Source organism: Clavelina lepadiformis, chromosome 2 (assembly GCF_947623445.1).
Source record: "Clavelina lepadiformis chromosome 2, kaClaLepa1.1, whole genome shotgun sequence".
NCBI lineage: Eukaryota > Metazoa > Chordata > Ascidiacea > Aplousobranchia > Clavelinidae > Clavelina > Clavelina lepadiformis.
In genome coordinates, this window is record NC_135241.1 from 23,774,091 (window position 1) to 23,799,763 (window position 25,673).

Genomic DNA, 25,673 nt, shown 5'->3' on the forward strand with positions numbered 1-25,673 from the left:
CCTAAATCACAGAAGCACTCGCCCTTTAACTTTTATGCAAAGGAAACATTATCCTTTTGCAAGCAAGTAATACGAAATTAACGTATCTAGCCTTTGTAATACCGACTGCAATCGGCTACCTAGCTAATCGGCACAAAAACAGCCGAAGCGGCATGAACGGCGTTGTGTATGTTTCTAAGCAAGCCAGGTGAGTTAATCGGAAGCAAATGACAACGCACTTTTTTCCTAGAGTCACATTAAGAGTCGACCAATGTAAGATCGAGTGTTTCGCTTCTTCTATCCCTTTGCTGATGAATGACGCAATTAAAATTAATGTGATGTAATGAGCCGATACCAAATAACACTTATTGATTGTATAACGAACGCCAAAAGCATTGCCAGTTATTCTATAAACCTCTTTTGTTCTTCCCTTGCCCTGTGTGTACCTACATAACCAGTAGAAATATATATTCTTGTTCTGTAATAAGCAACTCGGCTTAAAACAGGGGGCTTTTCTTCTCGCTCTCTAACAATAACAAAACGAATGATACAAGCTTGGAACGCTGTCAAGTACTTCCATCTACGCCCTTCGGGATATGCTTTTACCTGCTTCCAATTCTTCAGTTATGCCTTCACAATTCTGCCAAAGTTCATGCTGTGAACCCTTCGCTACAGATTTATATAATGTATCTGCACAATTTACGCAGCGTATTGTTGACGAGATTGCTATTGTGAAAACGCGTCTTAACTACCTCAACCTTCACATGGATTCGCACCGGATGTACCTTGACGAAAGTACATGGTACTGTAACTTAGTCGGGTTGGTCACAAACGTAAGCGCAGACAAGTAACAGTGCCTAGTTTATCGTTAACTAAAGCTGGATACGTCTGCAAGGCTTTTGGCTAAAAAGGCAATTACATTCAAGTGTAGAGAAGCACAAGTCTGGTCACCTATTGGAAATTAGCCAAGCGTAAAGTTTTTTTTATTCAAGCGTGACGACACAGGTTTTAGATTTCTATGAAATGTTCAAGTTTTAAAACTAAATTTGGGTTTGTTTTAAAACATTTACCTTTTCTCTTTATTCAAAAAAACACGCGACACAAAATCAAAAACAACATGCACTGAAAAATATAATCGTTTTTATAATAAATAAACTTTCGTTCATGTACCGTAATTATGCACAATAAAACACAGGTCAAGTGCATAGCAATAACAGGTATAACGATGCTTGAAGCTGTAACTAACTGCTAATAGTTGTCACAACACGAGCCCTTTTTGTAAATCAACATCTCACGGGAAACTACAAGCGAATCTAATTTTAATACTAAAATTGTTTTGAAACAATCACAATGTTTGAATGTTTTCAAAAGCATTGTTACAATACAATCTTTTAAAATATTACTTAGTATTGCGTGGAATCACAGTTGGACAACCTTAAATGGCATGTTGAGAGGTATCGGTAGATGCAATGTACGTGACTCGTCGAAAACAAATACGTATCAAGAATATGCTATGAGCGACATCGTAAGGGCGACAAATAAAAATGTTAAAATCGCTAGAGCGCGCGGCGAAGTATGAGCGGCATCATTACATAGATCGCCGGTACAGCATGAAGTCTCGCAGCTAGTCACCATTCCCCTAACGTTATCAGAAATTTCTTGTAGCATCAAATCACAGATGTATCGATCGCAGGTTTTTGCGGGGTAGCATTGCTTTAACGTCGTCAATCCGATACCTGTAAAGCAGTGGGACGCGTTAAAAACTGGGACAAACGTATGCAGAGATACAAATTTCAGCCACGCAGTTAAAGTTTTAAATCAAAGTGAAACGTCACAAAGGTTAACAATCACAGATAGCGCAATGCTGTTCTAGCAACATTGAAGTGTCCTCTATGACTCACTTTCCTTGGTGCCACGGTTCATGGTCAGGGTGGCGCTGATGCAGGAGGGTTTGGGGCCGTAATCTTGCCCGCATGTCTTCTCCTTAATGGTGTCGGCGGCCACCGTCTCATCGGAGAGCACTTTCTTTATGCCCACGTAACACCGTCTACCGCCACCTTGCGACAACAAAAATTACAATGAAATTCGCTGTTGGCGTAACTGTTGCTTAACGTTTTCAAAATGATCCGCAATGTGAGGGTGTGTAGAGTAAAAATTTTGGTATGTTGGCGAAGTGCAACAAAGTTTAAGGTATGTTTATCTAAGGACTTTTCTATGACAGTAAATTACATTAAAAACACAGTAAATGTTGAACATGAGCAAGATTATTGCAGACGATTATCGCGATCACTGTTAAATTCCAGGAGAAAACATGGGTAAAAAACTCACCTACTGCCGATGGCTTTTGGGATGCAGATGGTTGGGGCTCGATGTTGCAGAAGTCTGACGAATTGCAGCATGACACGCGACATCTGGTGATGTCTGATGAAGAAATTTGCAAGTCCTCTAATGTCTCTTGGCACCCTTTAGCGGCCTCTTCTTTGCAGTTGTAAGCGCAAGACCCAACATATACATTAGCTGTGAGTGAATAAGTTTAATACGAATATGCGCTTAGGCGATATCTGCTGGAAATCAGAATATTCTTTCTACACAAAGAACTAAAAGCATTAAAGATATTTCAGCTGTCAGTCTATAATTAAATTATTATCCTATTTCATTTGATATAAATAATTAATCTAATCGAAAAGTGAAACAAAATCATTAAAACGCCACCAATATCGATTACTCATAAAAAGAGAAAAACAACAACCATCTAAATAACACTTCGCAAGAGATTAATATGAGTTAACAATTTAGCCATTGATAAAGAGAACTTAAAAATTTTCACATGACTAATCTTAACTTATGCATGAAGTTGTAATGCTTTTGGTTACCTGTCATTCCTTTGACGGCTACGGCGGCGTCGGCAGTCAAGCATGACTGTTTCTCATTGGGGCAGGGCTGCGGGTTTATGTCACGCCTGATTAGTTTGTCATGAACAGTCAACTGTATTCCCCCGTTGCAAGTCAGCGTCTCAGCAACTGGGAATAAATAAGATGACGTCAAGACGACGTGCGTGTGTGTGCATAATGACGTAACTTACAGCGTAATTTCCAAATCCAAACAAAGGCTGTAAAAATAAACGTCAATTTCTTCATTGGCTTGCTTTTACAATTTCAAGTGGCTTTAAAAATCAATTGAAGATTTCTATGGAACTAAAGCAAAGCAACATTGCGCTTTATATGAAATAAAAGTGTTCATTTTTTAATTATTTGCAAACCTCGATCGATATTCGAGTAATATTAGATTTCGAAAATTTAGTTACCGAAAAATTTATGTCATATAGGTTTTTACCCAATTTTATTCTGCCAAGTTTTGACAATTAAAGCCATTTTTTGTTGCTTTTTTTCAAAAACAAAAAATGTAAAAAATATTTATCGAGGTTTGACATAAGCATCGACAAAGTGCGGATGCAAAGTAAACTGGGGTCTCTAGCTGAAAACGCATTAGTTCGAAAACTACTGATGAAAATATTCGGTTGATACGTGAGTACAAGTTCCAGATCTGTATTTACATGGAGCATTACAGTATATGTAAATATTGCATGTTGTAAATCATACAATAGATATCGTCTGCTATAATGCCAGGAAACACGAAACGACGACACGACGTCCACGCAACGTTCACGATCAAGCAATAAATTATAATAATTGCTAATCCACGTGGCGGCTGTACCGCGAACCATTTTTAAACACCTTGCGATTGAAGCTGATAACAAACCGGAACCTTTTCACTTATCGAATCATTTTCCTACCCAGGGGAGAAATGTGCCCCTGACTAAATTAAGATGGCGTTTGTTTCATCTCTGTAGACTGTTGCGTGCGCTTCTGCTCAAGATAAAACATCAATCAACGTAACTGGGTCCATGCACAGGTATAAGTAAACTAAACTTTGTAGTTCGTATACTGTCATAGTATGGTTCACAGCAATAACTCTTTTATGTGACGATCAAGCTCTTGTTATACTGTTTACTCAGTCTAGCGGCAATGTGCTTTAGTTGGGTTTCTGACTGCCTATAAATCTTAATACTCCTCTTGTGCGCTACAGTGCCACATCTACAACTGACATCTTAACAGTGGAGAACTTGCAAAGTTGTGTTTGTTATGACTGAGGGAGCTTGTTCCTTTCCGCGGTATAAACAAGCCGCTCTTGCCGCAAGTCGGCCTTGGGAGATCGATCTGTATTGAGTCACGCTTTCTATACATTAAAAAGCTTCATCCAATCATTTTCACTTTTTTCAACTTAATCTACTTAGTTCAGTCAATATTTCAGATTACACCTAAATTTAACTTCTCCGTCGTGGTCTTGTCCGGTACGAAAACAGCAAAAAGTCTGAGAAAGCACGTCAACATATCACAAAACAGGTTGTTTTTCTCGATTGTAAGAACGTCAGTTACAGGAGCGGCTGAAAATTTATAAATCAATCAGTGACAGCAAAAACTGTATCTATGTTAAGTCTCAAACTTAAAATTGTCTTCCATTTTATAGAAGAAGTTGAACCAGACCTTTACATTCCAGTCCCGCTTTCACATACAGATCAGGCATTGCGGTCGCATAGTTATTAAGGGGAAGACGTTAATGAAATTATACCAATGAACTGAAGTGTTGGGTAAACGCTTCGGGTATGTTGTTTTCGTTCGGGCGTCCAAGACCTATTAACGTTTATTACAACGTGTTACGAGTTGAATTCCAATAAAGTAAACGTATTTTTTTACTGTGAAAAGTACGAAAGAGAATTTGGTGATTATTGATTTGCATCGCTTTTCTGCTACAGTCGATTCCGTTTATTTGTTTTCAGTCCAATTTCGTTCATTTTCAATATCTTAGGACAATAAGACATCGACGGTGTGTATTAAAATCATCTGTTATCGTTTCCAGAAATGCCCTTCTCAAACGCGTATCGCATCCATCACTACTAAGCAATCGTCTTCGAAGATGGGCGGGTTTTCATGACGGAATCCTGAAGCATTATGATGTCATTTTCTTACAGTGAATGTGAAAACCTCATTTTTACGACGTCGGTATAGGGCGACAGCCTGTTTATACGACGACGACCCAGTCCTAAAGGTGGCTCTAAGCACTATCCGGTTTGGTTTTGAGCTGAGATTTCGATAATAATTTGTTAGAACTCAACCTCCTTGACCAACGCCTTTGACAGCGACCAACTGCGCCCAAACTGTGAAAACGGTTATCCGTACGTCACCTGCATAACGATGACGTATGAGTTTTTAAGCCAAACACGTATAAATGACTCGGTGTATTCGACCGACACGATAGATAAAGACTTTCCATGTTTTTCTGAATAATTCAGGACTTTACACGAACCGGACTCGGAATTTACTTCACAGAATTTACTTAATTTACGCGAAGTGAGAAAGTTCCGGATGCACGATCCGGCTTCCTGTTGATTATTTCTATGCAGAAGAGGCTTTGCCTACTACTGGGCTGCGTGGGTAATGTTTTCTGCAAGTCAATTCTTAAAGTACTTTACAGAAACCTCCTTATATACAAACACATCCCCAGATAAGGGGCAACACTGTACATTAACCTGGCCTTAACACTATAGCTTTGTTATTCAGGGTAGAACTTAAAGTACAACCTATACATCAGCCTCAACATAATCGCTTGTGTAAATGTTATCGTTATGATCAGATAACGTGTTGAAAAGCTTACATCAACTACAACAACTTTAACATGTCCCTACAGCTGTTCTGGACATCGGACCTATCTATTACGAGATGCACTGTTGATGACACGGCTACAAGTGGAAAAATTTAATAACTGTTTGTTTTGCAGAGTAATTTCCTCTGCTATTGACTCCCGTATAAGCTTACAACCGGCATGTTTGTGACCGTTGGTAGTGATTTACAGGCAGAAGTACAAGACGCAGCGTTGATCAAACGCGCCCCTTTCTCCATTTCTTTACACCTAAGCCATAGGGCGGTCTATTTAAAATAATTGCGAAAACACAGTACAGAGAAACAAAATAACTTCAACTGTAGTTTTTTCGTCGTATTTTACCCTATATCCTCGTATTAATTCATCTCGGCAATTTGGCTCGTATGGGCCACATTTTGGTATTAATTTAGCTCGACAGTTTGGGTCATATGGGCCACTTATCAACTGATAAAAAGCAAACAAACCTTTTCTCACACTAAAAACAATGATTTGTTTCGAGGGTATGTGTTTGCACTATAAAACCTTCCCCATACAGTAATTTAATCTCTTTTCAAATACTTGAATCAAATTCATCTCATTAACAGTTGCTCTCTACCTGCTGGCTCACTGAAATCTTTGGAAATCGTCTTGCAAGTGTTTGATACGTTTGAATCGAATTATAAATCGATAACAACAGACGTGTTGTTATGAAAAATATGAGTGAAAATCAAGGCCGAAATATTGTTATATTACCGCTAGCAGTTGCACAAAACACGCTCTGTTGGGGTACCGCTCTTCAGAGCCGAAAACCGAAATTTTCAGAATTAAGTCGTTGGATCGTTCATGATCAGCCTGAAAGCAACAAACAACTCGCAAGAATCAGTTGGAATTTGCTAAAAGTTTTCAATTATTGAAAATCTGTCTGATACGTTCATTTCTCGACAAGTTAAGACCAATGCCATTCGGGGTTTTACAACTCAAACGCAAGCAAATATATCTGCGAACGCAGGCAACCAACACGCTTTTCAGGCTTTTTCGAAGTCAGCTTGCATTTTATTGTCTTTTAAAGCTGCGTAGTTAAAATAGCGATGCAGTGAAGTATGGGGTCGTGGTTGAATGGAAGTTACATTTTCTCTTCAAAGTCAATTTCGCCTTAAAACTACAGCGCAAGCGCAGACCACACAGAGATTTACGACGAAGCAACACGATCTTTACCGGACGTTTAGAACGTGCTTTTACTGGCTTGTTTTTATGCTGTTTTTTAAAGTGATATATGCTATATTCTGCCTTAACAGCCCTGCTACAGTATATGCCATTGCTGAACTATATCAATTAATTCATTTATTTCGTCTCTATTAGAACCGAGGTTTTCTGTTTCGCATATGTGAAAAAAGCGGCTCCATTTTGTCGGCAAATAAACCATTCAAACAACTGAGTATGATGTAATAAATCTTCATTATGACATCACATGCAGCTCAACAGCTTTCATTAGGCCATCGCCATCGCCATCGTTGGAAGGGTTGGCTTTGACAGTTCAATCCCCAATTTCGATCCGAAATTAAAACAGGATGAGTAAACAGCTGAAACGACTTCTCTGCGTGATTTTTGTTTGAATGAAGGCAATTTGCGAAATGGTTCTCGGAGGTCTTACTGTTTTATTGACCCTATATCTTGGTCATGTCTTTTAGACAATGAAGCGGCCCGTGTGTGGTTGAATTCCGCCTACTGTTTTCGACGGCATGTAACTAAACAACTACAAAAACTACCGCGTTTAATCTTGCACAATTGTGGCCAAATTTCGAGAGCTATTTACTGGACGCTGGCTATCGACTTTATAATTTGATGTCCACTGTGTCCAGCCTGGAGCAGAAAATTTAGGTTTTCATCTTTAGGAATTTTCTCGCGATTACAAAATTCGTTCCTCCTGGCTTAATCCAATCCACACTTTGACAGAATGCCTTTAAGGTTTCGTGTCGACTCATTTTCACATAATCTTGACCCGTAAGTGCGTTTTAATGGTGAGCTCCTAGAATTGGGCGGGTTACTTCGAAATATATTGTGTATTAAGCATCAATTTTTCGTGCACATACGATCATGTACAGCAGTTGACAAGTGAGACATCTTCAAAGGCTCAAAGCACCGAGCTCCTTTTGATCACATCTTTGTATTTGTCTTAGTTTTATCATTCACGTTCTGTCTTTCATTTGCATAATTTACATAAAGCAACGACAGAAGTGAAGCATTGAAACAGTAGAGCGCTTACGACCTGCACTATTTCTTGTGCAATCAGTATAGTTGTTGTTGCTGCATGTTTGGCAATAAAAGATTCAGCAGGGTTGATAGATCTCGGGCAAAAACATTTCTAAATCCAGCCTGATTCTCTCAACAACTTTACAACGATAAACCACAAAACGTGCGCTCGATGCTACACAGTTAAGACGACGAAAATACTTGGTCGATTTCATGGAACCAAATTGTAAATTATTTGTTGAAAAGCACAACACAACGGTATTGTAGGGTTGAAGACACACAAACGTATCTTTCTAGTGTTGGCCCACTTCTTGACACGTACAAAGTAAATGCAAAATGGTTTCAATTTGTTGTTTGCCAATTCCACAACTCTTGTAAACTTTGTTACCGATCAATAGGGCGAAGCCTCATTTATACAAACTACCTAGAGGTTTTGATTAGAGGTTTATAGCGTAGCAGTTCTATATTTATTTTTTGTTACTATGTCATGGTGTTTAAGTAAAAGTAAGTAAAAACGCTTCACATCAGTACATCTTGATAAGCCGTTTTCGTCGTTGTAGTATCATATTCTAGAACTATTTTCTCAAAGAGCGACAACTCTTATCCTTTCTGACCCTACCAAGAGTATCTGCAGGGAACAACTCGCTATTGTCATCTTGCGGTGAATGCTTGTGATTATGTTAAGACACTTGGTGAAGCAAAAACGAGGTCAGTGATAGGTGGCAAAATATTGGATGATAAGATGTTAGACACAGCGCTGAAAGGGTGAATGTGGTAAGCGAAAGATGAAATTTATTTATGTATTTCCTCATTCATAAAATTATAAGATATATAATAAGCTCACACCAAATGTATTGACTATTAGCTTATGCCTTTCAAAAATAACCGGGTTCGACATCAAAATGCTCTACAGACAGTGACAAATTTTCGCCTTATAAAGAATCTGACTCATACATTCCGTGAGTGAACAACCTAGATTTTTCTTGAAGGATCTACTCAAAGTCGCGTAAATTTAAAATTAATTATTTTATTTGCGTTTTTTAAAGCCACTGCAAGGAGCTGAAAATAAACAAAGCATCTTATATACATTAAACCATATGTTGATTATGAATTGTTTATTTTTTCTTATACCTCAAACTTGAAGGATTTGACATCAAATAAACAAAACATGTCACAAACAGTATATTTTAATATTTCGAAGAATTCAAATTTACCTGCATAAAGTTTATCAGGAATTGGTTTTTGCTACAAAAATGAGTTTTTTATCAAAAAAAAGGATTTGGTGCGGAAAATTTGCTCTCTTTAAAGTCATGCAAGCATCACATGAGGGGTTGCTCCTTGTGCAAATATTTACAAAGGAATACTCACAGAAAACCGCGGTCATTCTTTGTCGTAGTTATGCAACACAAGCGAGGGTCATTGTTTCATCACAGATCATCACATGACGCAATAATAGAATCCGTGTTTATGCGTCGAAATACAAGTTCCGACAAGTCGGCTTGACCTGACCTACTTTGTGACCAATTTTGCTGCTTCATTGTTGCTTATTGTGATTGATTCGGTCTAAAGAACAGAGAACAACGCAAGAAAGAGCTCGTGTTTACACAGCGGTTTCAATTTTGAAATAGGGTTGCTATGACAGAACCTCCCGAACAAAAACCCCAAAGCCTCTTTAGTGTAGCGCGATGCACGATTTTTTAAAATTCTATATTTCGTCGATCAACAACGGCAAGGGAGTGTTTTTAAAAGTAAACAATCATCCTATAACCTGTGTAATTTTCCTGGGTTGAAATGGTGACATAGCGAATTACAATGACCGGAACGTACGTAGGTTTACCTTGCACAATTTTCCATTGTAATATGGGGCTTTATTGTGCGTTGTTCGTATTCAGAGACTTTAGGCCGCATCTTTGATAAATAAAAACTTTTCTCTTTAGTCCAAGGCGAACCTAAAAATAACTGAAGGATGTTTGAAGCGTCACATGAGCATTTGTCATCATCGTGAATATAACAAAACTTTTGTAGGAATAAATCGCGTACTTATATTCCCGGGATATTGAAAGTGCGCGGTCAGTTTGAGGAATCGCCGTGGTAGCACGTTTGAGTTGAAAACAAGTTACACAAAAGCTAAAAGAAATTTTCACAGTTTGCCTTCAAACGACTTTTGTTTATTTGTTTTTGCAGCTTTGGAAAAGACAAAAGTTTGATTACAAGAATGATTAAATTTTCTTTGTTATTCCTTCTGGCGACTGCAGTCAGCGGCCAGGAAAACTGTAAGTTGTGGAAATATTTGTGTCGTCTTCAACTTGACAATCAACAGAACCTCAGCGATTAATACTCAGCAAAATGATTTCAACGAATAAACTCATATAAAATAAGTCGACGCAACTATATAATTGTGCATTGAAAAACATATTTTAACAATTATTAAAACGTTGAAAAATATTGTTGTAAATAAATTCAAAGAAATAGAATTTGTCAGTAAAATGGAATTGTAGGTAAATACAAAATGTTTAATTTTAACAACAAGCTTGCTTTCAGCGACCACCAACACAAGGTGTTACCAGGGTTACCGTGCGTACACACCAGACCGCAGGAATGTCACTTACGACACCATGAAATTGGATTCTTGTGGACCTAATGAGATATGTGGATCATTCAGTTACTACAATCAGACCGGTTTCATGCTCCGTAAGTCATCATTTTAACTACGATCGTATTCCTGTCTATGTCCATTTGATTAAGTGTGTGGTGTATTATTATGTGAATGCTTGGATTGTTGATCTACGTATTTCATAAGTTTTTCAAAAGGTCGTTAAGAAATATGACAAAGCAGACTTAACCACATAAGTGTTGACTTTCATAGATATTTCATTTTCCAGAATACCTAGAGTCTGGTGTTTGTATCCCGAAGAATGAAACCCAATACTATAATTGCCTCTCTGTACGCGGTTATTCCCCGCAGTCGAAACTGAGTGAATGCAAGCATAGTCAGTGCGAAGAGAATGACTGTAACAACGAGATTGCAACTGCGAGTCCCATCAGTAAGTTACTTTGGATAAAAGTTCTCAAGATATTTAAAATTTATTCTAACTAAAATTAAAACTCTAAATGTTTCATATAAGGTTTAAAATCTAGAACTGATTATGACAGAACAATAGATATTTGTTGGAAATAAGGCGGCCAACGTTTAGCATATAAAGCATAAATTAATATGACTAGTATTTTGAAATGTAACATAGTTCTAATTCGAGTTATAAAAGTTAACTTATTATGCTGAAAAATACACAAATAAATCCAGTTATTAATTATAAAAAGTAATTTGTAATATCACGCACTCAGGCCTAATGGCAAATTACCATAGGCTACAAGATAAAAGTAACGGAAAATTACTATGCAGGAGATAAAATAAAGGTTTTCAAGATTTATTTACCAGAAAAGATTTGTTTTTTCATTTATTTACTTATTTATTTTATTCATTTACTTTTTTCAGGTGCAAAGTCTCAGTGTTACACAGGATTTCGTGCTTTCAGTCAGGACAGAAAAGAAGAGCTCTTCAACAACGTTAAAAACGAAACGTGCGGTGTGGGCGACTTTTGCGGAGTCTACAGATATTACAATCAATCAGTAAGCAACAGTAAGTGAACGATCCTATTTTTTTCTTACTACAGTAAAATTTTTTTGTTCATTCTTACTTAACAGCAGACATAAGAGTACAAAGTAGTAAAATAAATAAATTATTTTTGTAATTGGAGTAAGTTAGATTTATTCATTTTGAACTAATTTAAGAGATTTTTAATCTAAAATTTCAAACTAAGACATTTCAACATTCTGCTCAACGATAAATAACATATGAATTCAATCGCCAGTGAATACACAAGCTCACACTCACATATTCATAAATTTTATAATTTTTTCCACTTCTATAGAGACCACCTACCAAGAGGGGGCTTTTTGTGTTAACGCGAGTCAGCTTCCGTACTGGAACTGCTCGTCATTCCGGGATGTCGCCGCAAGCGACCCGAGTATGGTGGCGCGATGCGCTTTCACAACATGCTTCGGGAACGACTGCAACATGGCAGTGGTCACCAAACCCGAAAATTGTCCGGTTGTCAATCAAACAACAGGTTTGATTATGTCCATGTAGCGCATAAGCAAACGACTTTGTTGCTTTAAAATGTGTTGAAAACTACACAATACATTGCACAAATAAAATTAAATTTCTTGTTTAAAGATTTTACGTCGTTGTTTTTATTGAAAGGAGTTTTTGAATTTTTTAAGAATTTTCAATAGAACTTGAGCTACGCTTTGTCCAACATTTTCTTTTACAATTTCTAAATGTTGTCAAGCGTTAAGACAAAATACTAACTTTAGATATCCAAATCCTGCCCAAGTGCAGCTTGACTGAAGTTATGTCCAGGACCGATGCTTGCTTCAACCCTTTGGCTGGTAACTATCCATACGAGGACAACGCCATCTGCCGGTACTTGCAAAATAATAATTTGATGTTTTACGATGCGATCGTAAAATATTTCATTTTTTGTAACTTGCCTTTATGGAAATTTTTTTCCAATTAAATATTGAAATACGTTGTGACATTTCATGCCATACAACATTACAACAAAATTGTTTGAAAAGTTACTTCGACTGTGAGCGTTGGATGTTTAAATTATATTTTATCTATACAAACTCTTTATTTGTTTTTGTGTAAATTCAAGGTCGGATTTGGACGCGGCGGTAAAATGTTTTGCCGACGTCACAGTTGACTGCTTCGATTCAACCTGTCCTTCCATCCTTGATGAAATTGACGGAATTCGCGACATTTATAAGGCACTCGAACTTTATTTCCATTAAAAAAAAAAATTTTATTGTAATTTTTCGGGGTTTATCTTTTTTTCTACAAGCGATTTTATTTTGGTTGTTTATCACTTTCGGAAAAGGAAAATGATTCTTTTCAAAAGTTTTGCTTTTAAATTTCAATTGAAAACCTAAAAGTTGTGCACCAAATAGTTTTCAAAATAGGTAAAAAATTTTCCTCGCCGAAAATTGCGTCGGTTTTTCCCGCAGATGGTCGTCGAATATGCCGCCGGCGTGGAAAACCTCGACGAACTGATCGTTCGAATGAAGTCTGGCCTTGGTGTCGATCTCTCGCCGCTTCGACTGATGTGTCCGACTGCAGAGCAGAAAGCCGAAATCTTGAATGGTCTCGACATGCTAAAGATGCTGATACCGGAAGGGGGAATCAACATGGGAGAACCACTCTGCGACAACAACATTCTCGATGACTTTGCTCGCTTGGGGTTGGAGTACGCCCGTAAAATGGTGATGGCCACCGACCACGCCCAAGTTTGCATGTAAGTCATAAATGGCCGGGTACCGTTGACCAACGCTTAAGATTTTGTGTAGTTCCTGTGTAAATTATTTTGGTAAAAACGTTCATTTCGTTGAACGTCCTGAAAATGATCGGACGTTTATCAGCAGACGTTTTAACATCTTAATCTTTTTAAATTTACTTTAAAGGCTTACTTTAAAAAGCTTTGTTTAGTTTAAACTTAACTTCTAAATAGTTTCATAACAAAACATGCGAACAATTCATAAACACAATAAATAAATAACGAAAACTAAATAAATAAAAATGAATGAAAATGAATAAATGGCGATAACAATGATCGACGCATGCAGGATCTACAAGAAGACAAAGACAATAATAGCTGACGCTATAACCCACCGCTGCAACTTAGATCGGATCAGCGATGTGTTCTCTTTACTTCTCCCCGGATACGGAGACTTGATCGAAGGCGGAATAAAGATCGCTCTCGATGTCATGGACAAGATGACGATACCCAAGTGCGAAGGTGAAAAAATCGTCATTCATAATTTTGAACTTTGAACCTTGAACCTTGACGTTGACCTTACAAGCAATACCCATCAGCGCGCGTCACGCATGGATCAATGTTCCCTCTAAGCTGCGCGCGTGCGCAAATGCGCACTGCTGACACGGTCTCCGCGCACAGAAAATCTGTGCTGCGCACAAGAAAAACATCCAACCTGAATTGAAAATAAAATAAACGCATAATAATGGCCACAGTGCGCACGTGGCTCGTCTAATGTTGCTCAAAGTGGTCCAAGGGACCGCTCAGGGAGTTAGTGTGTTTGCTCAGACTCGTGAAAAATTAGAGGGAACATTGCATGGATGAGTAATGTTTTCTCCCTTTATAGGTATACCCGCTCAAGATTACACCATCTGTCATCAAGGGGCCAGAGGATTCAACATGAATAAGTCCATGCTGGACTTTGACAACCTAACCACAATTGCGTGCGAACCGGGTGATATGTGTTCCATTTACAAATTCGTCAACACCAGCGATCCGGAAGGCAGTTGTAAGTAAACCCCGTAAAATCTTGGTCATTAAAATGTTTATAATCCTTTGACACCATAAATGTTATTATTGTTCATTTTTACAAGATTACGTGGAGGCCGGGGCGTGTGTGCCACAGGGACAGTCAGAGTACTTTACTTGCGAGGCGGCAGCCAATTTCACCAACACGGACATTAAATACATCGAACAATGCGAGGTCAGCTTCTGTAACGGGAGCAGATGCACCGAAGATATGTTCACGCCTCTTCCTCTGCAGTGTGATGAAACTCCTGAAAACGGTATGTTGGAGCAAAAGCAAAACACAAGGACATTGTCAGAGCGAATACGAAAACACGACGCGCGAATTTTGACAAACAAAATCTTGACACAATAATCCCGGAACTTTGCTGTCGTTTTTCAGATCTACAGATTTTCCCCAGCTGTACTTTGAGAGGAACCCTTCAAGGATTGACCGAATGTTCTAGCACTTACATGACCAATTACCCGTACAAGGACCAAAATCAATGCAGGTCGCTTGTGATTGCTTTTTGAATCGTGATAAACGTGACGTCATCTGTAGACTGACTGGATTGTTTTAGAGAGCATTTTTGTAACATAAGATGGAAAATTTATCGACATACTCAAAACTTTTATATTAGAAATATATAAAATATTAAAACTATTCATTAAGCAACATTTATATGGTCAAGATAAAGAAATCTTTCAACGTGAACGATACGTAGACGCATTAACGTAGCTGATAACTTCTAGAATATTCAAGACATACTTTCCTGTTCTAGGCGTGAAATCGATTCCACTTTAAGATGTTTCGCCAATAAAGCGAAGGAGTGTCTTAGTGGGGGATGTCCCACCATCCTTGATGATGTTGTTGACAGGTTCTACTACAGGGTGAGTCGAGTGTATTTCGTCATAAAGCCTTAACAGTAGCTCACAGAAAACTACTTTCTACAACATAAACATAAAACTTATAGCTGGTGTGACGTCACAGGTGAAAATTTTTTGTTTTATAATGCGAAATACTTGTATACACGTATCTCTTAACTTTAATTAAAAGAAAGTAACTCGTAATTATTTTCTATATTTCATAACTTAAGTGTAGCTGGAAACGCAATAAACAATACGTAAATTTAACAAAACCATAACCACCCATTTCAGATGATTGTTGCATTTGCTGATCAATTTCAATCCCTTGAGCAAGTTCTTCGCATGTTGAGAGTGGACGAAAAAACCATCAGCTTCATTTACTCAGCGATGTGTCCTGAACCCGGTTCCAAAGTTCCACAGGAGATCTTGGAAGGTTTGAAATCCCTCCAAGATTTGATACCCTTGGATTTCGAAAACCCGGTGTGCGACAACGACGTTATCCCAGACCTTATGAAGTGGGCAGTCAACATGATGATCACCATATATGAGGCTGAAGACCAGTCTCAGATTTGCACGTGAGCAGAGAAATGCATATTGTGATATTTTCGTTTCGTCAGTGTTTTTTTTTTCAAATTGACAACTTTCACACTTTTGACACTTTTCAAACCGAAAATTTGACACTTCAGTAACTTTAACAATTCCTCAAAGCAGTTGTGGACGCATTTTACAAACAGCTTAACAGCGTTACGTTTCGGGGTCACAGGGTCTTTGAGACATGGCGGAGCAACATCACACAGGTATGGAAGGTAAGATGCAGCGCCGACTCTCTTCGCGATGTCCTCCGCGCAGCCAGTGTCCCGGAAGAGTACATCAACTACATCATAGAAGGAATTGACATCGTGCTTGACTTTTACAACAGCATGGAACTTGGAGACTGTGGAAGAAGTAAGTCTATGGATGCTGTGTGATTAGGGATAGGATATTTTCCTTTGTTATGTGGAGTGTGCAATAGATATGCTACGATACATCTTATATTTTATCTTAGCTCAATGATCATTGAACAAACAATGGTTAATCTACGATTCAAATTTGTTTTCAAATTGTTTTGGACTGTTTTTGACTGTTTTTTGATTGATTTTTGACTGTTTTTAGGTAGCCTTCTACAACATATAACAAACAGTAGATGATTAAATGCTTATAATTTTATCTCCCTAGTTTTGTAATTTTTGCATTTTTTAAAATCTTTATTATTTCATCGGCAGCTATGATGCCGGATTGCAGCAAGTTTTACGACTCGACCGATTCTTGTGCGATGCGCCAAGCCTGGGTCTGTGACTACTTTTCGTGGAAATATCAAGTACTCTCGTCATGGGTTAAGCGATACATTCAATACAAGTAAGTCAAAAAGTATAAATTACGTCTAACAACTTCCTCGTTTTTAAAAAATGACCAAGCTTACTTATAATAAAACGCAATTTATAGCGAGGCAAATATGATTTCTATGGATGGTTTGCCCGGCTGCCCGGAGACACCTAGAGACCTGTGCAGAAATTCGGACAAGATGAGATGTGCCACCCCCCTCCAAGACTGCAAGATGTGCTTCTGTGCCGATAACATGTACAAAGGTATAAATATGTGAAATACTTTGTAAAAGTTTTCATTGATTTCAGCCTGCGTGAGCAAATTGACTCAGAGTAGGACCAACCACACATGCGTTGAAGCAATACATGCCAACACAAGGGTGTTACATTACATGTAATTTCAATCTGCTTTATGCGTAAACACGAACCTACTGAGCTTCCGAGTAATAAAAATCATATTCAAACCCAACATCAGACATTGTGATGGCGAGGAAGTCATCATGGAGTGTCCTACCTTGCACATACATGCATAGCAATGAACATTATAAAAATGATAAATAACAAAGCATTGCAGCGTACTGCCTAGTGCGTGCAGCACTTGCCATGAAAAACTACATACATACGACTATATAACACGCAGACATCAGTAAGAATTCAGAAGAACAATGCAATTACCGTTGTTTACAAGGAAGACAAAATCAACAACCAAATTAAAACAAAACTTGTTTGCTTCAATTAACGTTAACTTTGGAATTACACATTGGTCATAAAAACGGGCTTGTTTAGTTTTTGTAACAAAATTTAATGACAGATGATCTTTGGAGACTTTTATTTTAATATATTTCCGTTTTGCATCACCAGACTTGTCGAGTGTGGTAAAGATGTGGCGCAAGGATTACATGGCTTGGCGTAAGGCCATGGCTCATTACACTAAGAATGTTTCCAACGACATGATGAACTGCAACATGTAAACCTCAACATTCCACGTCTACTTCAGCACCAATATTTCCTGCTTGTATCATTAATTCTCTTCTTAATTGAAAAGTAGCCTCTACAATCGCCAAGTATTTGGAATGAACTGAGTGAAAAGTCACTGTTCTGTAGCGATCGTAGCTGTCAATAAAATCGTGTCCTTTTTAGATGATAACGTTTGCTTGTTATAAAAAGGAAAGTGAAAATACGACATTCAGCATGTAGCAGGCAACATGTAACATACAACATGCAATGTGTGAAGTATGTTCAGGCGGTTGTTTTAAGCAAAAAGCGCAATCACGTTTTTTGAATTTGCCAATGCTAAAACAGTTTAGAGTCTGCTGATTATGATTAGTTTACGCTCAGGTGCTAATATTTACTGAAGCACATCTTGAAATAACAACAAATTCAGCTGAGAAACAACGTGACTTAGCAACTTTTGCGGTAAAAGTTTTTCGAAAAAACTAAACGTTGGAGTTTTTTTGCTTGTTTGTGAACCCGGTTTAATGAAAATATAGTCAATATTGAAAATAACGAGCAAAAAAGAAGCAGATTGAAGAAACATTCAGGAAATAAATCGAAACGCTTGGTCTCGTAGGAAAAGCATCGTTGATCATGAAATGAAGAGCCCTGAAATTTCAGATTTTAAGTTTCTGTGGAAAACCTCCTGCATCGCTTGGTGTCTACGGTCAAAGGTCATTCGTTGTTTTAATAAGTGTTTCTATCCTAATGATGTATACCAAAAAAATATTTAATCAACAATCGTGAGACAAATATTAATAACGAACGAAATGAAACAAACGCTAACATCATCAACAGGAAGATAGCGATCAATATCTGAAGACGCTAGGTGACACAACTAAGCAATCATTTGTTACTTTCCCCATTAATCAAATTACATCCAGATCAATATTTTTGAAAGAAAATGAATTTCACGAGTAAATAGTTTAAATTTTCCTTTCGAAGATATTTTTGATAAATCTAAATAAGGTTTAACTTAAATCACTGAGTGGTTGTTTTTATAATTTCCTTACATTTGATCTTAATCTGTCAGTCGAATGACAATAAACATCTGCTTCTCAAATGACAAACTTATCGCAGTTGTTTTTGTCTCGAGAGAAAGACCAACCGATAAAACACAGTGAAAAGGTTTCAACAGAATGACCGGTGTGCTACAAAGTTGTTATGGATACTTAGTAAACTAAAGCGTGCTTCACCCAATAAAATTGTAAGGTTTTCAAAAGGAACTAAAGAAAACAAACACCAGAAAAAAAACAAAAACACTACGCAATGGAGAATAATTGAAAAAACTATGTGAATTAACTGGAAGTAGCTACCACGAAACAATAGTCTCTTTGAAACAATATAGTTACATATACAGTAATTAAATGGATTGGTCTGAACATCGATAGCCTAAAGTTATTGCTGTAAAGTGTTTATGTTGTTGATGTAACCAGAAAAACAAAAGCAGATGCGTGTAAAACAAACCGCACCACATGGTTGAATACATGTGAGTATATCATGTTACTTCTTCAGTCAATATATAGTTCGTGTTTCAAACATGGAACACACGATGAAATAAACAAGTGTGAAGAATCATTCGATAAAAACTCTAAGAAATTGAACTATAAGGGTATTTTACAGTGTTAAGTCTTTAACAAATATTTGAAAAACTAAAGTATGCCGCAATTAAACTTCATAGAAGATTACGCTATAGAATATATTCAGCATTGGCTGTTGTCTTCACCGTGGGTTTTCAGAACGTATTTGTAATGTGCCATAAAGTTTTGCCAAAAGCTGTAATCATCTTTCCACATTTGGTTAATACTGGCTGAATCTACAACAAGGTATCCATGTACAAATTAATGTTAGTTACCATTTTGCTACTGTTGTCAATTGTTTAAATATCTTTAACATGTTGCAGTGATCTCACCTTTGTACAAGTTATCAGCACAGAAGCACAATTGGCATCCATTATTCTCAATGCATTTCATCTGATCAACGTTTGTGCAAATGTCATTTTGAAATGGAGAGCAAGGTAGAAAATTTCCAGGAAAAGTTTCGTTGCCGTCACTAAATTATAACATTTTCAACTTACAAACAAGTTTTTCAGCCAAACTTTAAAAAAACAAGTAGATTTTGTTCAAATCAACTAATCATTAATCAGAATCTACATACGTGTAAGAGAGATATAATGGAAGGAATTTGGTTATGATTTGGTATTTCCATTGTACATAGTCACAGACCCACGCCTTTCTCTGACCACAAGCGCTGGTCGAATGATAGAACTGGTAGCAGTCAGGTGGAGATTCTGGTGCTGATGCTAATTCCCAAACCATACACATTTATTGATATAAAACGTCAAGATATAATATCTGCGTTTTATTCCTGTTTCAACACGCATTTTGATAGCGCTTGTTTCATTTCTAAATATCTTAACTGATTTTACCATTGTGGGTCGGTGAAGTTTTTGGTGTGAGTTTGCTTGCAGTACATCTGGTGCTATTGCAAGTAATAAAAGTGCAATTAAGAAAACTTTCATCACTGAGATTGAACAATTCACGAGATCGTTCGCAGTTGTAATAAGTCACTTCATCGAGTGGAACACATTCTCCTATCTCCACGAAAACTGTGACAAAACAGCAAATGTTTATAAAATTAAGTAAAATGTAAATAAATTTCTAATATTTGAAATGAGACAGATTGCAAAAGAAAATCCCTGCCTGGTTTAGAGGGGTCGCTGTTGTTGATAAAACCAGTCAAGCCGCATAGTTGCTTGGGTTTGCATGCACGCACCGTGAGATTGCCTTCGTAAAACCTTGACTTATCAGCACTGAATGCATTGTAGCCTTGATGGCAGTTTAATGGATTTTCTACTTCTGTAAAAACGTTGATAAGTTGAATGTGAATTCTTTGAACATTTTTAATAAAACAATCACAAAAAGGTTAAGAAATATATGGGTTGAATTGTGATTCGCGATAATAAACTTGGGTCAAAGATTTTCATTTTTCACCTTCACATTCCAGAGCTTTGTGACTTGGTTGAGTTTCGATGAACAATTTAATTCCGTTCTCAATGATCTCACCGAAACCAGATGCAATTGGTTGAAAAACCTCGCTAATTCTGTCCAAGTCACAACGGAAATTTGCGGCATCGAAAAGTCGCGTGTCAAAAATCCTGAAAGCCCTGCACGGTTAAGAATAGATTTAATATTTTTGCAAGACACGGACATAATGGAAATACATTATTTCAAACCTTGATTTATCATGTTATTGTTTTCTACTCTTTTTGCTGCCGAAACATAATGATATACGAGTAAAAATTGTTTTACAATATCTTTGATGTTGAACATTACAGTTACCGGGTATATATTTTATATCTATTTATGTTTCTTTGGTGTAGTAAAGTATAACCCACGCGCATATATCTGCGTAATTGGTTGCTTTTTGCGTTTCTTCAACCACTTCCTGGCCCCATTTAATGAGATCTTTGAGTGTTGTGTCGTCACAAACATCATCAAACAAGGCAAGGATTTGATCCGGATCAGTTAAAACAAATTCACAGATATCTCTGGTGTAAGGTTCGAAGTCTATTTTAGTCTCCTGACGAATGTGCGCTGTGAGGCTTGACCAATGGTACCAATAGTCGTTAAAAGCCTGTTCTAAAACCTGCAAAGTGACATAAATATAATTGAATCGCCAAACTCCCATGTTTTGGTTTAGATGCAAAGTATCAAAATGTTAACGCTTTATTATATGAAACTATGTGTTACCGGCCTTTTTCTAGTGCTGGTTCGAAGGGACCTGCAGTTAACTATAGGATTGTATTTTATAAAAATGGTAAAAAGTGGGCACGTGTTCACAGCAGTACAAGCATCGGTAGAATGACACACGTTCGACAACGGGCAAGGCGCAATCACAATTATCAGTGCTTCTGGCCGAAAGCAGAAAGTACAAAGGCACGTCAAACCGAGCAGAAAACAACGTAACATATGCTAAAATGTTATTAAAGATTAACAAAATCATTCGGAAGTATTAAATGTTCAACGTCTCCTTTAAAACGATGAAGGATTTATCAAATACAATGTTTAACACGTAGCACATTTGAATTTGCTTGGATTTTTTAACTTTTTTCTTCCAAATGCGAAAAGATTGAATTTCTTGTTGTATGCAACAGCAAATACTGTTACGACGATTACCATAGATATTTGTTGTTTTTCACAGGAAATAGCGAACAAGAAACTTAAATCAAAACAATTGTAATCAGCCTATATTTAAAGGCAATATCAATTATTGATGTTACCTGGACAATCTCTGTTAAACGTGGATGCGCTTCCAATACGGAAGGACAGGCTGGTTGAAGACAATTATGAAAAACCAAATAGACGCAACTACTTAAACGACTTAGATCACTGCTGTCAATGTCTGTTCTGTAGATAAATGTCATTAAATTTGTGGGGACACAAAATATTCAGATCACTGAGTTTTTTTAGAATTTTAATTTTATAATTTTGCAGTTTATTTTACCTTCTGCAAATATCAAATTTGTTTGATGAGTTCCCAAATGTTTCGTTAATACAATTTGTAACTAAGTTCCAGGCGGTTTTCGTTGAACAACCAGGTAGCAATGGAAAATCTGAGCACATTAAGTTGATGTAAAAAACATATCTTAAACGTCTAGATAAAATTTCACCGAAAATTAATTCAAAGTTTGCATTAATCTAGTTAACCTATAGAACGATGAAAAAAACAGAAGCGTGTAAATTAAAAAGCTAAACAGATACCACCAGGTTCCAGTGAAGGGCACGGGTCTGGGTCTCGGTACAAATCGCCGGAGTCACATGCTCTTGAAACACCAAAACAAGATCGAAATCTGCAATATCCAACATCACCAGGCAACGATTCTTTTTCGTTTCGAAGACTCGCACAATTCTGCTCAGAAGGTAATTCATACCAAGGAACGCAACGCGATTGTTGGACGAAGAATGTTTCTTAATGTAGAGAATAGTCAATTACTGTATAGAAGTTGTGATTTCAACGCTTCTTATATTTTATTTGTGCACCATGATTCTCTAGCGGTGTCAAATCAAAATAATTTTATCTATGTAAATTTTACTCACCATCGTTTGTGTGGTTTAGATATTGAAAATTTCCGCAAAAGTCACCAGTTTGGCAACTGGTCCAATCAACAAAATTGTCAGAGTATTTTATGGTTCGGTTTTCACTGAAAACCCGATCTCCCAAATGGCAGTACGCTGGGAAGTAAAAATCTACCAAAAAGATGCAAAAATTATTATAAGAAGTTTTTTAGGTATTTTTTAAATAAAAGTCACATGAAAATTTCTTATTCAAAATAGTTTTTAAGTCAGTGCGTAAATGTCATCAAATAGTATATTTTGATAAAAAATTACATGAATTTAAATCATCCAAAATCCACTCATTGCAATTTGTTCCGTAGTCGCATTCAAGATATTCACATTTATACATTAATGAGTTTTCTGTATTTTGCTTCAAAAATCCACAGCCATGATATTTAGTTTCGTTCCTAGATATACAGCGTCCTGACTGCACGAAAACTGAAACAAGTTTCAAAGTTACAATTTTTACAATTTTTGACTGAAAACTACGACACGTCTTAAAAAATATACAAAGATAAACGAGTGATTGCTAACCTATACAGCTAAGGTTACTTCAATCAATGCAAATAGACTAATCTAGAAGCAATTTTTATACAGTGCTAAACTTTAAAAAAAACTTATTGTTCGTTAAATTATCTTGTTTGAATGACTGATGTAATTCACCTGTATCATCATCAGTTTTATTGAAGTACAAATAACTGCCACATACAAATTCATTTCCACCACAGCTTTTAGATGCAATATCATCTGAAATTTGCATGCTGATGTTTTTTCCAGAAGATATTCTGGTACCAACCAAGCAGCTCATGTCAGAGGCGTCTAAAGTCGAAAAAGAAAATCGTGCATCAAAACAAAAGCTAAGGTAAAAACCTTTACATCCCATTTTATGACGTACATGATAATAAGGATTTTCTATCAATCTAAAATATTTCCAACTGCAACAGAAAAACGATTTTGCTCAAGAAAATAGTTTTGCGAAATTTTAAACGGATTATGAACGTCGCCTAATCTTGTTCATTGATCCTGTCCCAAACTTCGAAATTTGGGCAACAAGAAATAAAAGTCATAAAATTTGTGTCTATCGAAACAGATAGATAAGACATAAACATTAAAACATTGTCCTCTGTCCGTGGGAATTCTACAAAGACAAGTTTGATTCCAGGCTCAAGCGATGAGGAAATATCGCTGAATATTTGCAGACATTTTCCTCAATCAGAAGACAGATTAAAATATTTTTGATTCCACAATCACATTGTCACTTGATTTAAAAACGGCATCACTCATTTCGTGGAGTATCGCTTCATGATGCAAGCTAATCATTATTACACCACCTTGCATTGATTGTTCGATTTTCCAAGCTTATCGTAAAAAACATTGTTGCAATGTACTCAGCATTTTCCTATCCTAACATTATAGACGAATGTTTATTAACATTTGTTTTGATAGGTAACATTTATATTACTACATTTATATATTACTAACATATAATTATTAGTATTATTAATTTATTATTAACATTTATATCTTATTACATTTGTGTATACGAAACAGTTTTGATTATGCATGTACGCCCCGCACTTCGTTTACATTTGGCAGCTTTATGACATTTATTTATTTGTGCAGTTGATTGTGTTGATTGTTTTAAGTTTAAATCTCTAAGTTTTTGTTCATCTATGAGTTGTACTAGCGCTTGTCCTTATGTATGACGTCGGAGAACACGAATGTTCGACGATTAAGCCTTTCGCAAAAAGCAAAAAGTATTTTAGCCTTAAACTGTTGAACGTAATATCAATTTAACCAACCTGGCAAACTCCATTTGTTCAGGACAGATATTCTGGAAACAAGTATTACCAGTTACCACCACAAACATTACACAAACACATCAAAAGATACTCACCTACGACAGCAACAATGGTCATTTTACCCCAAACAACCAGCATCAGCACTAAGATTATATTTAACATAATGAAATTGATATGGCATTCTCTTCTAAAAACATTAAGATATTTTAATTTGCAAAAATGTTGGTTTAATAAAGATCCGCAGTAAAATGTGCTAACTTTAAAACTGAATATTACCATCAACTAACTATTAAACTTTTCACATATAGACAAGAAAGGTTCCTATAACTACAAAGTGCTCCGCAATGTGCCAGGATTGTGGTGACAACGCCGGATTAAATACGCGACCGTACAACAGAGTGATTTGATCAAAAGCTTATAGAAAAAGGCTGATTGAGAATCACAGCAACAATAGCTATTGTTCGTTGTACGAAAGGTTTTTGTATAGATGTTGATAACAACGTAAAAGACCTTTACAGTATATACAGTGAAATAAAAAATAATATTGTTCTTGGAAACAATGAATCATCTCTGAAACCATTTAGCAGTTACCCTGTGTTGCCCTAACGCCATAACAACCGTCAAGGTGTTTATCGTTTTTTATTATATTGCATAGCAGTGTCAGGATCTTTGTATGAATTGAAGGTTATTGTTGTTGAGTTGAAAATTGTATTTGCTGGTCGTCAAGATCAGATATTTAGTAGTCTCTATTCATAGATTATTATTTTATAATATTATCTTTATTATTTATAATATTATCTTTATTATTTTGTTGCTGATAATAGTGAGTGCTTCTGACATCGTTTTTGAGCATCCGTTGGTTTGAGGTGGATTTCGTCTTACGGTATCACATCTAAAACAGGACAAATATCACCCCATATACAGACCAACATCTATACTACGATGATGGTATTACGCAAAACGCAACACAAACTGATTAAGTTTTAGACAAGATACTTTATTATTGATATTTGTGTAGTGAAGATATTGTGGCAACTGTGCATAAAAAGTTCTGGTAATGTTTTTCATGATTATAAATTTCGATGAGTTTTCCAGAACTAGGACGTAGTTTTATCTTTTGTTATATTCAGCGGAAAACTTGTGTTTACCCAAACACTTTCACAGGAAGGTTAATTGGGTGGCTGTAATTGTGCAATGTTTTGTTTAAGATTTTATTTTATTCAATTAATT

At 36.6% G+C, this 25,673-nt stretch overlaps 3 protein-coding genes across 3 annotated transcripts; 1 reads left to right on the forward strand and 2 right to left on the reverse strand.

Moving 5' to 3' along the window:
• Positions 1–995: 995 nt before the first annotated feature.
• Positions 996–4,484, reverse strand: LOC143447387 (uncharacterized). Its single transcript, XM_076947464.1, has 5 exons — positions 3,062–4,484; positions 2,853–2,999; positions 2,308–2,496; positions 1,881–2,036; positions 996–1,715 (listed from the first exon to the last, which is right to left on the reverse strand). Exons 1-5 carry the CDS (start codon positions 3,114–3,116, stop codon positions 1,480–1,482), a joined length of 783 nt encoding a protein of 260 aa, XP_076803579.1. The 5' UTR covers positions 3,117–4,484; the 3' UTR covers positions 996–1,479.
• Positions 4,485–10,033: 5,549 nt separating this feature from the next.
• LOC143447206 (uncharacterized) lies at positions 10,034–17,670 on the forward strand. Its single transcript, XM_076947184.1, has 18 exons — positions 10,034–10,199; positions 10,468–10,617; positions 10,809–10,970; positions 11,420–11,563; positions 11,856–12,053; positions 12,301–12,409; positions 12,645–12,756; positions 12,994–13,280; positions 13,609–13,781; positions 14,146–14,307; positions 14,393–14,584; positions 14,707–14,815; positions 15,086–15,194; positions 15,462–15,745; positions 15,934–16,115; positions 16,433–16,565; positions 16,653–16,795; positions 17,393–17,670. The coding sequence occupies exons 1-18, from the start codon at positions 10,142–10,144 to the stop codon at positions 17,500–17,502; spliced, it is 2,817 nt and encodes a 938-aa protein (XP_076803299.1). The 5' UTR covers positions 10,034–10,141; the 3' UTR covers positions 17,503–17,670.
• A 522-nt stretch (positions 17,671–18,192) lies between these two features.
• On the reverse strand, positions 18,193–24,670 carry LOC143445467 (uncharacterized). The gene is made up of 14 exons (XM_076944585.1): positions 24,539–24,670; positions 23,305–23,460; positions 22,915–23,079; positions 22,624–22,773; positions 22,288–22,494; positions 22,031–22,139; positions 21,807–21,933; positions 20,922–21,172; positions 20,518–20,690; positions 20,227–20,382; positions 19,953–20,132; positions 19,682–19,826; positions 19,437–19,576; positions 18,193–19,340 (listed from the first exon to the last, which is right to left on the reverse strand). The coding sequence occupies exons 1-14, from the start codon at positions 24,603–24,605 to the stop codon at positions 19,228–19,230; spliced, it is 2,139 nt and encodes a 712-aa protein (XP_076800700.1). The 5' UTR covers positions 24,606–24,670; the 3' UTR covers positions 18,193–19,227.
• Between the last annotated feature and the right edge of the window lie 1,003 nt (positions 24,671–25,673).

Bases quoted from the DNA above. Each gene is read 5' to 3' on its own strand.
- LOC143447387 (XM_076947464.1), bottom strand. From the start codon at position 3,116: ATGAAGAAATTGACGTTTATTTTTACAGCCTTTGTTTGGATTTGGAAA. The intron at 2,497-2,852 runs GTAACCAAAAGC...ATTCACTCACAG, and splicing joins AGCCGTCAAAGGAATGACAG to CTAATGTATATGTTGGGTCT. The intron at 1,716-1,880 runs GTGAGTCATAGA...ACTGCTTTACAG, and splicing joins GAACCGTGGCACCAAGGAAA to GTATCGGATTGACGACGTTA.
- LOC143445467 (XM_076944585.1), bottom strand. From the start codon at position 24,605: ATGTTAAATATAATCTTAGTGCTGATGCTGGTTGTTTGGGGTAAAATG. The intron at 22,140-22,287 runs GTATCTGTTTAG...TAATGTGCTCAG, and splicing joins CCCTTCACTGGAACCTGGTG to ATTTTCCATTGCTACCTGGT. The intron at 20,691-20,921 runs GTGGGTTATACT...TTAACCGTGCAG, and splicing joins AATTACGCAGATATATGCGC to GGCTTTCAGGATTTTTGACA.
- LOC143447206 (XM_076947184.1), top strand. From the start codon at position 10,142: ATGATTAAATTTTCTTTGTTATTCCTTCTGGCGACTGCAGTCAGCGGC. The intron at 13,281-13,608 runs GTAAGTCATAAA...CGACGCATGCAG, and splicing joins GACCACGCCCAAGTTTGCAT to GATCTACAAGAAGACAAAGA. The intron at 14,308-14,392 runs GTAAGTAAACCC...CATTTTTACAAG, and splicing joins CAGCGATCCGGAAGGCAGTT to ATTACGTGGAGGCCGGGGCG.